Below are 14,238 nucleotides of genomic sequence, written 5' to 3'. Positions count from 1 at the left end.
TGCTTTTATTTAAGGTCCCAGCAGCCATCCCCACCAGCGCCATTTAGGCCCCACTGTCCCAGCCATGGCAGGGAGCTCCGTGAGTGCCTCAGGGGCCTTGGGGTTTGGGGGGCTTGGACCCAAGGCTGCACCGGACTAGGGGAGGGGCTGGGCCCGCCTGACATCTCCTGTTTGAAAGGAGAAAGTGGGTGCTAGGGTGTGCTAGAAGTGCTTGGGCTGTGGCTCTTGGGTTGACCCAACCCAACCCAACGCTCCCATCCTCTCTTGGATTCTCTCTCTGTGTGTGTCTGTTGATTCTGTGTGTTTCTCTCCCCACCTCTGCCTGGCTCTGGCTCTCTCTCTCCTGTCTCTCTGTGGCCTTTCTTCTCAGCGATTTAGCTGATCTGGGTCCTGGTCCTTTTCTGCCTGGGGCTGACCCATCTGTCTCTGTCTTCTGCGTCGCTGGTTGCCTTGGTCCCCGCACCGCTGGTCCTGCAGAATGTGCCCCACAAGACCTCTCTGCCCGAGGGCATCCGAGTCGGCACTGTGATGAGGATTCGTGGTGTGGTCCCGGACAAGGCTGGCAGGTGAGCCCCCAGGCCCCAGCGGTAATGGTGGGAGGTGTCCAGGCTCAGCTGACCCCGACTTTTTCCAGCCCAGATGGGAAGGAGTTCAAGCCACCTATGTCCACCAGGGTCTTGGAATCCCCAGGCCATCAATGACTTTCCGGAATCTCATGTCTTCCCTTATTTGTCCCATGGCTGGGTACAAGTTGGGGTGCCTATGTGTCCCCAGGAATCTGGGGGCTCCAGGGCAATCTCAGGGTTCCTACCTCTCATCCTATGACTCCCAGTCCGAATCCCCAGGAACTCTGGAAATATGTCCTGTGATCTGGAGGTGCCCTGGGCATCTGGGAAACCCAAGCAATCAGTCCTGAGACTTCCTGGGTCCGGGAACTGCGGGATTGCTGGGAATCTGCGGTGCCTGGAATGATGGGGTCCGCGGTACTGTTCCTAGCCCTCTAGGAATGGGGATACCCTCGGAATGGGGAGCACCCTGGCCATGGGCACCATGACTCATGGCAACTCTTAGCGGATTGGGAAATTGAGGGGCACGCAAGCCATAGCAGGGCGACGCTCGTGCAGGTGGGTGTGTCCAGGGTCCCCAGAAGTTTTTGGATGCCCTGGAATCTGGGTCCTGGCCTCCAGTCCACGGCCCTCCTTCTGTGGTGTGAGTCTGAGGTCACTGTAAATTTGGCTGGCTTCCCACCAGCGGCTGCAGTCCATCGGTTCTCGATCTTAACTTGGTGGTCCTTGGCCTCCGACATGTATCTGCCCCCCCCCCATCTACCAGGTTCTACGTAAACCTGCTGTGCAGTGAGGTGCCCGGGAGTGAGGCCGCCCTGCATTTCAACCCCCGCCTGGACGAGTCCACTGTGGTCTTCAACACCCTGGAGCAGGGCGCCTGGGGCCGAGAGGAGCGTGGCTCAGGCATTCCTTTCCAGCATGGGCAGCCCTTCGATGTGCTCCTCATCGCCACGGAAGAAGGCTTCAAGGTGGGGCCCTGCCACCTACAGGCAGGCTGTGTTGGGGGGAGGGGAACCATAGCGTGGCCTGCTGGGCTGGAGTTTCCCCAGTCCCCCTTCTTCCCCTGGTGCATCCCCACTAGTGTCACAAGGCAGGGGTGAGGCAGCGGCAAGGACCAGCGAGCAAGAGCCAAATGCCCAGAGGGTGGGTGTCCCCTAGCCTGGCAGCGGGGCCCCGGTTTTCCCCCTGACAGTGTGTGAGGCTGACGCTCTGGGGCAGGGCAAGGCTGGGTCGGGAGATGGGCCCAGAAACACGCGCCAGCGGGCGGGGGGCGCCGCAGACCCTCCAGCGCCCAGGCCATTCACCACTGCCCGTGGGAGCGGCAGGAGGGCGGCAGGGCACGCCGCAAGCGGAGCGAGCAGCCCCCGCCAACCCTGAAAACGCACGTCTTGGGCCACCCCGTCGGCCCACAGAACGTTCCCGACAAGCGGGTAGAACAATCGGGAGCCCATTTTGCCACCGGGGAGCCCGGGGCCCGGCGTGCTGAGGGAGGGCCCAGGTCACAGGGCGCGGGCCGAGTCGGGAAGGACCCCCCAACCCCCCCACCCCGGGCGGCCTCGGCACTCCAGCGCGGACCCCTGTCCCCGCAGGCGGTGGTCGGCGACTCGGAGTACCACCACTTCCGCTACCGCATCCCGCCGGCGCGCGTGCGCCTCCTGGAGGTGGGCGGGGACCTGCGGCTGGATTCCGTGAAGATCTTCTGAGACGCCCCCGGGAGGACCGGGGCAGTGGGGTCCCCGGAATGGCAAATAAAGTTTCAGCCCACGTCTGTGCGCCTCCTCTGTGTCTGTGTTTCCTGCGTGCAGACGCGGAAGGCAGGTTCAGAGAGGTGCCGACTCCGAGCAAGTGTCACCCAGCGGTCCCGCGGCCGAGGCGCGATGCGGGACCGGCTCTGGGAGGACGCGTGTGTTAGGTTAGGGAGGCCTCTGGAGGGTCGCGATCGGCTAGGGGTGTGTCTTGGCTCGTCTTCCAGCCGCACTTTGCAGGGCAGCCGGGCGGTAGTGCGGGTGGGGGGAACCTGCTGGGGGTCGGAGCGGGCTCAAGCTCCCCTCGGCGCCCCCTTTGCGCGGAACGACGGAGCCCCAAGGGGTGCATCTGCCAACGGGGGAGCGAGTCCCCATATGCCTGGTGCCCTGGAGAGCCCGAGCTGGGGAGACGGGGCCTGGGACCCGTGCGGGCTCCCTGCGCCGCTGCCCCTCTCCTGTCCCCTCTGCGGCGGCTGCTGGGCCTGTGGGTGGCGGGAGCCGGCTGGCGCGGGGTGGGGCTGGGCAGCGGATGGGGCGGCGCCGTCCTCCCAGCTGTCCCGGAGTCGGACTAGAGCGGCATCTCCCCGCGGAGCGGACGGGGGACACGAGGATCAGGCGTCTGGGTCCCCGGTGCGGGCATGAGCCCCATTCCCACACTTCTTCACCTGGGCTCCCGGCCCTGCCCGAGTGCCAACTGGTGGGATTGGGGTAGTGGGCGCCCACACACAGTGTCCAGTCACCCCCACCGCTAGGCCGTGCGTTTCCGATCGGAGGAGGTGGCTGCTTGTCAGTGGCTGTGACTGGAGGGAGGTCGTGACTCCGTGAGCGCGACACTCTGCAATGGCAGGGCCCCTAATTGTGAGATGGACCGGGTCGGCTGGCAAAGTTCTCTCACTGCGGTTGGGCCCTGCCCCGGAGTCTCGGGAACGTCTGGAGCCACGCCCTTGGAGGGGTTTGCTGGGGTTCCTGGCCTGGGATCCGTGCGAGATGTAGGACACGTCGCCTCCCCGTGGCCTCTGCAGACGCTGCAATTTCGGCAGTGGGTGTGGGAGCGATGGTGCATTACCTTGGATTTTTCTGAAGATGCAACATTCTGTGTGACCTCCGAATCTGGGCGAGTTCGAATCCTTCCAGGACTGGACTTTCTCCACACTTCCAAGCTTCAACCTGGAGCGGCGCCCCTGGATTCTGGGCCCTTCTTTGTGTACTCCTGGGTGGGCTGTGGCATAAGGGGTCTTCCTTTTCCAGTGGGAGACCTTAGAAATCTAACATCCATTGGTACACCAGGGCTGTTAAATGAATTAAAATTTATTTCATTTGTCTGTGTCGTGTAGCTTTTGTACATTAAAAAAAATTCTTGTACCTACCCATAGCGTACAAATTCGGAAAAGGACAATGAGAGGTATGACAGTGTCGGCACAACTGGTAAGCTAGGTTGGATGATGGTGATTCGTCTGTGTTAATTTCCTGATTTTCACTTCTGTCTTACCTTATATATTGTGGAAAATAATCATGTTTATGCAAAATATTACTACATATTAAGAAAGTATCTGAGGGGCGCCTGGCTGGCTCAGTCAGTTAAGCATCTGCCTTTGGCTCAGTTCATGATCCCAGGGTCCTGGGATCGAGCCCCACATTGGGCTCCCTGCTCAGTGGGGAGCCTGCTTCTCCCTCTGCCTCTGCAGCTCCCCCTGCTCGTGCTTTCTCTTTCTCTCTGTGTCAAATAAATAAAAGTCTTTAAAAAATAAAGATTCTATTTATTTATTTGAGAGAGAGAGAGAGAGGGAGAACACGAGCAGGGGGAGGGGCAGAGGCAGAAGCAGACTCCCCGCTGAGCAGGGAGCCTGATGCCGGTATCAATCCCGGGACTATGGGATTATGACCTGAGACACCCAGGCGTTCCTAGGAGCTTGGGATTTTAGTTTGTTTTATACTCCACATCAGAGTGAGATCATATGGTATTTGTCTTTCTCTGTCTGACTTATTTCCCTTAGCATAATGCCCTCAAGGGTGATCCATGTTATGACAAATGGCAGGATGTATTTCTTTTCTGTAGCTAAATCATATTCTGTTGTGTGTACACACCTCATTTCCTTTATCCATGCACTCGTCAACGGACACTTAGTCTATTTCCATGTCTTGGCTGTTGTAAATAATGCTGAATGAACATGGGAGTGCAGATATCATTTTGAGTTTCTGTTTTCATTATCTTTATTTTTTTTTAATTTTAAAAAAGATTTTATTTATTTATTTATTTATTTATTTATTTGACAGAGAGAGAGCAAGTGCATACAAGCAGTGGGGAAGGGCAGAGGCGGAGGGAGAGGCAGGCTCCCCCTGAGCAGAGAGCCTGAGGCGGGGGCCCTGGGATCATGACCTGAGCTGAAGCAGACGCTTAACCAACTGAGCCACCCAGGCGCCCCATTATCTTTGGATAAATACCCAGAGGTGGATCAATGGAATTTCTATTTTTAATTTTTTTGGGGAAGCTCCATACTGTTTTCCACAGTAGCTGCACCAGTCTGCATTCCCAACGACAGTGACAAGGGTTCTCTTTTCTCCACATCCTCGCCAACACCTGTTGTTTCTTGTGTTGCTGATTGCGGCCATTTTGACAGGGGTGAGGTGACATCTCATTGTGGTTTCGATCTGCATACCGATGAGGAGTGACGGGGAGCATCTTCGCATGTGTCTCTTGGCCATCTGCATGACTTCTTTGGAAAAATGTCTGTTGAGGTCCCATGTCCGTTTTTTACCAGACTGTGTTTTGGAGACTGTGTTGATGCAAGTATCATAGAGCTGACCTGGTGCGTGTACTTGCTCTGGTAAGTTTTACGCTTTTGCGTAACTTTGTTAGAACTGATAGACTTGGCTTTACTTTGGTCACTGTCTCATCCTTCCTGTTTTTATTTTGTATGCTTTCCTGTATTTTTCTTTGTTTTTTGACCTTTGCCAATGGATTGTGTTTTCTTGTTTCTTTTCAAACTATTCTAATTTGTAAGTTACATGCCCTGTTCTTATTCCACCAATGATTAACTACAGATTTGACTCTTTCTTTTTCTTTTCTTTTTTTTTTTAAGATTTTATTTTTAGGGGCATCTGGCCAGCTCATTTTGTTAAGCGTCTGCCTTCAGCTCGGGTCATGATCCCAGGGTCCTGGGATCGAGTGTCGCATGGGGCTCCCTGCTCAGCGGGGAGCCTGCTTCTCCCTCTCACTCTGCCGTTCCCCCTGCTGTGCTCTCTCTTTCTCTGTCAAATAAATACATAAATAAATAATTTAAAAAATATTTTAAATAATCTCTATACCCAACATGGGGCTCAAACCCACAATCCTGAGATCAAGACTTGCTCCCTCTACCGACTGAGCCAGCCAGGCGCCCCTCTTTTTCTTTTTTGTTGAAGTATAGTTGACATATGTAGATTTTTTTAAAGCCCATACTTGAACCTGTGGTTACTTAATTAACAATGTCAAGAATTAAATGTTATCTGTTAATTCTCCCCAGGTAATACGAGGGGGATGATATAATTACTCTTTCTCCCCTGTAACTCATTCCAGTTTTTGTTGATACAATTTCAGGTTTTATTATTATTCTTTGCCTCTCCTTTCTCAGTATTTGGCCTCTACGAGGCCGCCAAAGTAGCACGGAGAGGACAAAGACAAGCCCGATCTATAATCAATGCAATTGTGTTTCATTACTATTCGTTCTGATTTTGAAATAATCACAAACCTATGGAGAAGTCCCCCCTATGGGCCCCCTCAGTGGACAGAACTAGGAAATGCTGGGCTTTGAGCTGCTGCATCCGTGGCTGTGGCCCTCCCTGGACATGCCCTGTGTCACCGAGAACAGCCTTACCTAATGTCATGCTCTTCTCAGGGCGTGGCCCATGCCAGTGGCCGGATGCTAACTGGGGTCCAAAGCCCTGACCGCTTTGCTTGCACTAGAGACAACCTGCGCGGCCACCCCAGCTTCAAACCTCCTCATAGCACTGTGTGAGGCCTGTCTCAACCACGTTGTGTGTCACCTTTACCCTCAACCCAATTCTGCTCCTTCACTTCCTTTTGGGGGGGATGTCGCCTGAGGTCACCCCACAATAGCCCTTCTGCGCGCAGGCCTTTGTCTGTGGGTCTGTTTCTAGGGACCTCAACCTAAGACACAGGATGATACAAGTATGTGAGGCATTAGGGGCAGTCCAGGGGCCCCTCAGGCGGCTTAAGCTGGAAGACACACTTCCAGAATAGTCTGCCAGCCTCTGATGAAAAGCCGAACAGGCAATTACTAGAAGGGCTTCAACTAGTCACCTTTGAGAAGCACGAGCGACTTCATTCATTAGCATGATGAATGTTAGAAATGGGTTTGGGGGGGCACCTGGGTGGCTCAGTTGGGTAAGTGTGTTAACCGATTCTGGATCTCAGCTCAGGTCTTGATCTCAGGGTCATGAGTTCAAGCCCCGCGTTGGGCTCCGTGCTGGGCGTGGAGCCTACTTAAGAAAAAAATAAAAGGAAGTGAGTTTTCACTTGTATATTGAAGGGCTCATTTATAATTAGCTTAGTGGGGGCGCGTTGCTGGCTCAGTTAGTAGAGCATCCGGCTCTTGGGTCGTGAGTTCAAGCCCCATGTTGGACACAGAGTTTACTTTATTTATTTTTTTTTTAAAGATTTTATTTATTTATTTAACAGAGATAGAGACAGCCAGTGAGAGAGGGAACACAAGCAGGGGAGTGCAAGAGGAAGAAGCAGGCTCATAGCAGAGGAGCCTGATGTGGGGCTCGATCCCATAACACCGGGATCACGCCCTGAGCCGAAGGCAGACACTTAACCGCTGTGCCACCCAGGCGCCCCTACTTTAAAAAAATTATGGGGGTGCTTGGGTGGCTCAATCGATTTGAGTCTTGGTTTTGGCTCAGAACGTGATCTCAGGGTTGTGAGATCAGCCGGTGTGGGGCATCAGCAGGGAGTCTGCGGGAGATTCTCCTCCCTCTCCCTCTGCTCCTCCCCCCTCCCTCGAGCATGTGAGCGCATGCGTGTTCTCTCTCTCTCTTCAAAATAAATACAAAAATCTTTTAAAAAATTAACATAATGTGTGTTAAAAATGGGCTGTTGCTGGTGAAATTGGTAACATGCAATGTTGACTATAATATTTCAGATACTTCCCACTGTCGTTTGAGCAGCGTATGAGAATCGGTGAACCCTCACTGCTCCCCTTCAGGAATGGTGGCCAAAGCATGAGTTGTAAGTGATCCTGTGATCACTCAGTGACTCCAGAAGGGCTCTGCTTGCCTGACCCCGGCCATAAGGCTAATCGAATAGGCTCCTCAAGGATGTGGTCGGGTGCACCTCAAATGAACCTTTCATGAAAGGTGACTTCAGAGCACCTGGAAGGACATAGCCTGCTGGGACTTCGTCAGACTTACAAGACAGGTTGGGAGGCCATCCTTGTCGTTGCCTGCTATGAATCACGTCGGTGACGGCTTTGTCTCTAGCAAGTCTAGGCCGGGCAAGTCTCGGCTCTGCTTCCCTCGGTGTGGGCTTCGTTCCCCAGCACACTCACCTGGGTGCTAACTGACGGAAGCCGGTGGAGCATGTTCACATAGCAGTCCTTTGGGGGAGGTACCGGGGGCTGCCAAGAATCGGAGGGGGGCTTTCCCCTCACACAACCTCACTACTCAGTAATTCGCTACAGCAGAACCTCTCAAAAGGAATTATGACAACTGTAAGAATATTTTTTAAAAATGCTCTAAAAACTGATAAATAAAAAGAAAGAATCAAGGAAGCATCCTGTCTCTCTTTTATTTTTTTTTTAATTTTTTTCAAAGATTTTATTTATTTATTTGAAAGACAGACAGAGAGCACACTAGAGAGAGTGCACATAAGCTGGGGGCGGGCAGCGGGAGGGGAGGGGCAAAGGGAGAAGCAGAGGGAGAGGGAGAAGCAGGCTCCCCGCTGAGCAAGGAGCTGGACTCCACTAGGGGCTTGATCCCAGGACCTGAGCCAAAGGCAGCTGGTTAAGACTGAGCCACCCAGGCGGTCCCTGTCTCTCTTTTAGGAACTGTACCTCAGCAGATAAGGGGAAGTGTCTTTTATATCATATTCCAGCTACCACAGGAAAATGAAATGACGGAAGTAGAGTGTCACCATTTTGCAATCCCCATCTGGCACCAGCACTCGTAGGCAGCGGACGCCCGCTGCTAAGCATCACGAATGCAGAGACAACCAGATGGAAAAGCCAAACACCTCCGAGGGTGTCATTTGCCAAAAAAACGGAGCCTGCAACCGATAAGCATCTAGATTTCATGCCCAATTACAGGGATTACAGGAGACAGAAGTACATGGGAAATGCCACCAGAGGGTACATCAGCCACACCCGGACCTTGGCAAAGTCTCCAGGACAATCGAGGTGTTCAGCCAAAAATTGTAAGGGAAAAAAAGAGTTGAAAGAAGGAACTTGTAGATTAAAAGAGATTTAAGAGACACATCAATCAATTGCAGTAAATCCATCTTATTTGGGTCCTGGCTCAAAAAAATTTCTAACAATTTAATGACATTCATGAGACAGAAATGTGCATACCAACTGGAAATTTGGTGATAGTAAGGAATTATTGTTAATTTTCTTGATGTGACAATGGTATTTGGGTTACAGTGTTAAGAGTTTTTATCTTTTTTAAAAAAAGATTTTATTTATTTGATAGAGAAAAGAGAGCACAAGCAAGGGGTGCGGCAGGCAGAAGGAGAGGGAGAAGCAGGCTCCTCCACAGAGCAGCGACCCTGATGTGGGGCTTGATCCCAGGACCCTGTGATCATGACCTGAGCCAAAGGCCATCACTTAACCAACTGAGCCTCGCAGGTGCCCCTAAGAGTTCTTACCTTTTAGAGAAATGTTTTGAAATATTTACTGAGGGAGGGGCACCTGGGTGGCTCAGTCAGTTAAGCGTCTGGGTCCTGACTCAAAAAAGTCAGTTAAGTGTCTGGGTCCTGACCCAGCCCCTCAGGGGCTCCCTGCTCAGCAGGAAGTCTGCTTCTTCCTATGCCTCTGCCTCTCAAAAAAAAAAATAGTTACTGAGGGAATGAAAGGAAGTCTGGGATTTGCTTCAAATCTATACAAGAGGGGGTGGTGTGGGCGTGGGGGTGGGGGATGAGTGAAGCTGGATTTCCAGGAGTTCATCATCACTGAAGCTGGCTGATGGGGATGTGGGGTTCACATACTGGTCTGTCTACTTTTGTTGATGTTTTCAATTTTCCATAACAAAGTACTTTTTTTAGTGAATAGTATTATCCTGTGGGTATCCTTCTGAGGCTTGCTTTGTCTTTAAGATTTTATTTGTCAGGGAGCACAAGCAGGGGGAGCGGCAGGCGGAGGGAGAAGCAATCTCCCTTCTGAGCAAGAAGCCCGATGCGGGACTCGATCTCAGGACCCCAGGATCAGGACCTGAGCCGAAGACAATGCTTCACTGCCTGAGCCGCCCACGCGCCCTGTGCATTTCTTTAGTACACACGTGACTGGGAGCGGAATGGCTGTGTCACGGGGTCGGCGTCTAGCGAGGAGTGCCAGGGCGTCTTCCCAAGTGCACCCAGTGACCGCGTTGCATCAGCGTGGCCGGTACGGCCCATCCCTGCGACACTTGATCTTCAGGCTTCTGAACTTTCTTCCTAATGTAGTGGGCGGGCCGGCATTTCAGGTGGTCTTGATTAGGGGCAGGTGGTCGGACACGGATTCGGTGATTGCTTATTCGTGTCCTCTGCCCATTTTCTACTGAGTCACCTGTGGTTTGTCTAGCGGAGCTCTTTACACATTCTGAATACTAATCGTCGGAGAGACAATGTAGTCTAATCGGTTAACCCGACATCCGATTCCAGCCCTGCTTCTGTAACCGTGAGAGGGCAGGGAAAGCGCCACGCTCCTCCCTGCACTCAGCTTTCTCCTTTGTAAACCTTACCGCTTGCTGTGGACTATGTTTGTGCCCCTCCAGAATTCCTCTGTTGAAGCTTTAACCCCCCATAGGATGGCATTAAGGGGTGGGGTCTTTAAAGAGGTCAGGAGGTTCAGATGAGACCTTGAGGGTGGGATCTCTCCTCCCGCTCAAGATGGGATTCGTGGCCCTGTAAGAAGAGGAAGAGAAACCGGAGCTGGCTTGCTCCCAACACCCGGGGAAGGTGCAGCGCGAAGGCAGCCGTTGGCCAGCCTGGAAGGGACCTCGCCAGGACCTAGCCATTCTGACCCCCTGCCCTGGGACTGTGCGGGCCCAGCACTTGGACAGAAAGGTCTGCCCCAGCCAGGGCACTTCCTGCAGCCACTGGGGCCACTGAGGTCCTTCTCACGGTTCACGTGTAGACTAAAGCAGGTATTTGTGAAGCGCCCAGCATGGGGCATGGGGCAAAGCGCCCTGTAAACAGCAAGCATCTATTTGTTACCTGTGTGACATATCTGCTGTCGCTGGGGGTGGGGCTTTGCATCTTCATGATAGTGTTTGATTTTTTAAAAACTTATTTGTTTGAGAGAGAGAGAATGCGCAAGAGTGAAGGAGGGGAGATGGGGAGGGGCAGAGGGAGACAGAGAAACAGACTCCCCGCTGAGCCTGTAGCCCGATGTGGGGCTCGATCCCACAACCCCGAGATCATGACCTGAGCTGAAATCAAGAGTCTGCCGCTCAGGGGTGCGTGGGTGGCTCAGTCGTGGAGCGTCTGCCTTCGGCCCAGGGTGTGATCCCGGGGTCCTGGGATAGAGTCTCGTGTTGGGCTCCCTGCTCAGCGGGGAGTTTGCTTCTCCCTCTGCCTCTGCTTCTCAAAAAGAAATATTTACTGAGGGAGTGAAAGGAAGTCTGGGATTTGCTTCAAATCTATACAAGAGGGGCGGCATGGGCGTGGGGGTGGGGGATGAGTGAAGCTGGATTTCCAGGAGTTCATCATCACTGAAGCTGGCTGATGGGGATGTGGGGTTCACATACCGTTCTGTCTACTTTTGTTGATGTTTTCAATTTTCCATAACAAAGTACTTTTTTAGTGAATAGTATTATCCTGTGGGTATCCTTCTGAGGCTTGCTTTGTCTTTTCTTCAAGATTTTATTTGTGAGAGAGTGAGCGAGCACACAAGCAGGGGGAGTGGCGGGCAGAGGGAGAGGCAGGCTCCCCCCTTAGCAAACAGCCTGATGCGGAGCTCGATCCGTGGACCCTGGGATCATGACCTGAGTTGGAGGCAGACGCTTCACCGGCTGAGCCACCCAGGTGCCCCTAAGAGTTCTTATCTTATGGAGAAATGTTTTGAAATATTTACTGAGGGAGGGGGCGCCTGGCTGGCTCGATTGGTTAAGTGTCTGCCTTCGGCTCAGGGCGTGATCCCAGTGTCCTGGGATCGAGGCCCACATCAGGTGCCCTGCTCAGCGGGGAGCCTGCTTCTCCCTCTCCCACTCTACCTGCTTGTGTTCCCTCTCTCACTGTTTTTCTCTGTCAAATAAGTGGATAAAATCTTTAATAAAAAAAAGTCTGCTTCTCAGCCGACTGAGCCACCCAGGTGCCCCCTCGTGATAGTGTTTTAGGAAGATTTTTTTAAATGGCTCGGGTGCAGGCTTAACTTGGTGAAGCAGGAACACTTTATAGCTTGCGGCTTAGGTGAGGAGGCAGGGGTAGACACAGAGTAAACTCGCACCCGATCCCTTACTCCGGGGCTGTGCGGGCTCCCCTACTCCATAGGGAATTGATGTCCGGACATTCCGGCAGGTGCACGCTTGCAGAAGTCATGCCAGCCAAATCGGGAAGGTTTCTTTTGGTTGCTAGTGACAAAGACAAATGGAAATTAAAACTGGGAAAAAGAGAGGAGCAGAATTTGTTGGCTCCTTCAATGTAAAAGTCTGCTTTCAAGCGCATCCGGATTGAAGGACTTTATGCTCATGGGAATCTTTCCCTCCGCGTGGCCTGGCGCTGCTTCGCTCAGCGCGGTCCTCATTCTCAGGCCGGGTCTCCCGACAAGGTGGCCCAGGTTCAAGGTTAAGTCTGGCTACTCGGAGTTTCCATCCCACCAGTTTAAAGGTCCCAGGTAAAGAGGCCCCGCCCTGCATCCCCGGAGATGAACGGGGAGGGGGCGTGGTCAGGACTGTGTTTCTGATTGGCTGGTTCCTGGAGCCAGGGGGCGGGGCCAGCCCTCCCGGAGCCACAGGGCTTGAGAGAGAATAAGAGGCCCATGGATCCCCAAAACATAAAGAAGGAGAGGTAGGGGACGATGGGCTCACAAAGCAACAGACTTCTACTACAGCGGCATCGATGCGTTTTTCTTAGGTTGGCCCAGGACGGCAGGCAGATTTGGGACCCTGGATGTAAGGCCTGAGGCAGGGAGCGACCATCAAGAGAACTCTTGTTTGTGGGGCGTGACCAGAGCCCTGCAACAAGGCAGGCGCTGGGGAGCTAGGACGAGCAGCAGCCGGCAGGGACCTGCAGACGAAGGCCAGGAAGGGCCGGGCAGGTGGCAGTGGAATGGTCTGGAATCACAGGTGGTTGTTTCCTGCCCACTGCGAGATGTCAGGCAGGTTTTATTCAATGCCCGATACAGGGGAGAGGGCTGTGACCTCGCTAGGTGGGAAACGTGAAGAGTGGGGTGGCAGAAGTGGCTGTTAAAATGGCAGAAGCAGCAGCCAGAGGTGACAGGTGACTGTGGATGGGGCCTCAGACATAGTAAGAGCAGCTCATGTTTACTGAGCACCTACTATGTGTCCTGTGCTGCTCTGAACATGTCCCACACATCAGCTTGTCCGAGTCGCACGACAGCCTGCTGAGGTTGGTTCTGTGATTGCTCCCACAGTAGAGATGAGGAAACTGAGGCACAGAGCGCTTAAGTGACTTGCCCAAGACACACTGTGCGAAGTGGCAGAGCCTAGATTTGAACCCTGGCCCTTCAGCTCCTACTGTGGTCGGAGCTCCAAACCACAGTCACCTGTCACCTGCCTCACGTGGCGGGTGTGGGGGTGAGGGCGTGGCTTCGACAATTGTACAGGAAGACATCTTGGTTTATAACCCCTTTCTGGTGGCCACACAGCCGGGGGCTCAGACGATATTTGTTCGTCCATTTGGAGGGAAGGGCACCAGAGGACTAAGGGCTCTCTTGCCACAGAGGTGACAAGGTTCCGCCCATGCAGGCGACACCCCCCTGAGAATGGAAGACTGCTGGGACCCAGACTGGTGTGTTACTGGCCTCTCAGAACCTTTTTTCCAACGGCTCCGGCTTTCTCTGGGGGACATACTGCTCCACTGGACCCTGAGCTGCGTGGGAGTTGGGTCGGGGGCCACGGTCACTGGTGGGCCTGGCTCCCAACCCAGGGCAGGTGGGTGCAGAGTGGACTCTCCACAGTCAGCCCTGTGTGGGGCAAGCAGAATGCTGTCTGCCTCCCCCTCGGGGAAGGGGGAGACAGGGTCCCGGCTCAGGAGCAGTGAGCCGGACGGGCCCCGGGGGACTGGTGCGGGGCACTGAGAAGCTACGGGGCAGAGGGATGGACAGGGAGGCACGCACAAGACAGAAGGTGCAGGGAGAGACAGACACACAGATACAGAGAGAGGGATGGAGACAGAGGGACATAGAGCGACAAAACCCAAAACACACCCAAGGAAGACAAAAGGAGACTCAAGAGATGGACAGAGAGTGAGGCCAAGACAGAAGAGAGACACGATGGCAGAGAGAAACTGGCAGACAGAGAGACAAAGAGAGATGGAGATGCAGGGTAAACGTGCCGCCCTGTCCCCCACTGCCCCCCCCCAGCCCCACAGAGGGACCAGCAGAGGCAAGATGGCAGAAACACACCCCCACACTGACCTCCTTCCAGGTGCTCTCACAGGGGCAGCCGGTCCTCCCTCAGCTCTGCCCGCCTTCCCTCTTGCTGTTGGCCAAGCCCATTAAGCTGCTACCCTGGCCACAACTGAAGGCCCCACGCCCTGGGGAGGAAACCACCGA

At 53.8% G+C, this 14,238-nt stretch overlaps 1 protein-coding gene across 1 annotated transcript; it reads left to right on the top strand.

The window, feature by feature from the left end:
• On the top strand, positions 1 to 2,355 carry LOC113243226 (galectin-7-like). Its single transcript, XM_026481733.4, has 4 exons — positions 1 to 79; positions 478 to 566; positions 1,333 to 1,534; positions 2,156 to 2,355. The coding sequence occupies exons 1-4, from the start codon at positions 65 to 67 to the stop codon at positions 2,267 to 2,269; spliced, it is 420 nt and encodes a 139-aa protein (XP_026337518.1). The 5' UTR covers positions 1 to 64; the 3' UTR covers positions 2,270 to 2,355.
• The last annotated feature ends 11,883 nt before the right edge of the window (positions 2,356 to 14,238 follow it).

Source organism: Ursus arctos, unplaced genomic scaffold, assembly GCF_023065955.2.
Source record: "Ursus arctos isolate Adak ecotype North America unplaced genomic scaffold, UrsArc2.0 scaffold_19, whole genome shotgun sequence".
NCBI lineage: Eukaryota > Metazoa > Chordata > Mammalia > Carnivora > Ursidae > Ursus > Ursus arctos.
The sequence above is the reverse complement of the archived record's forward strand: the minus strand, read 5'-3'. Positions and strand labels throughout refer to the sequence as shown.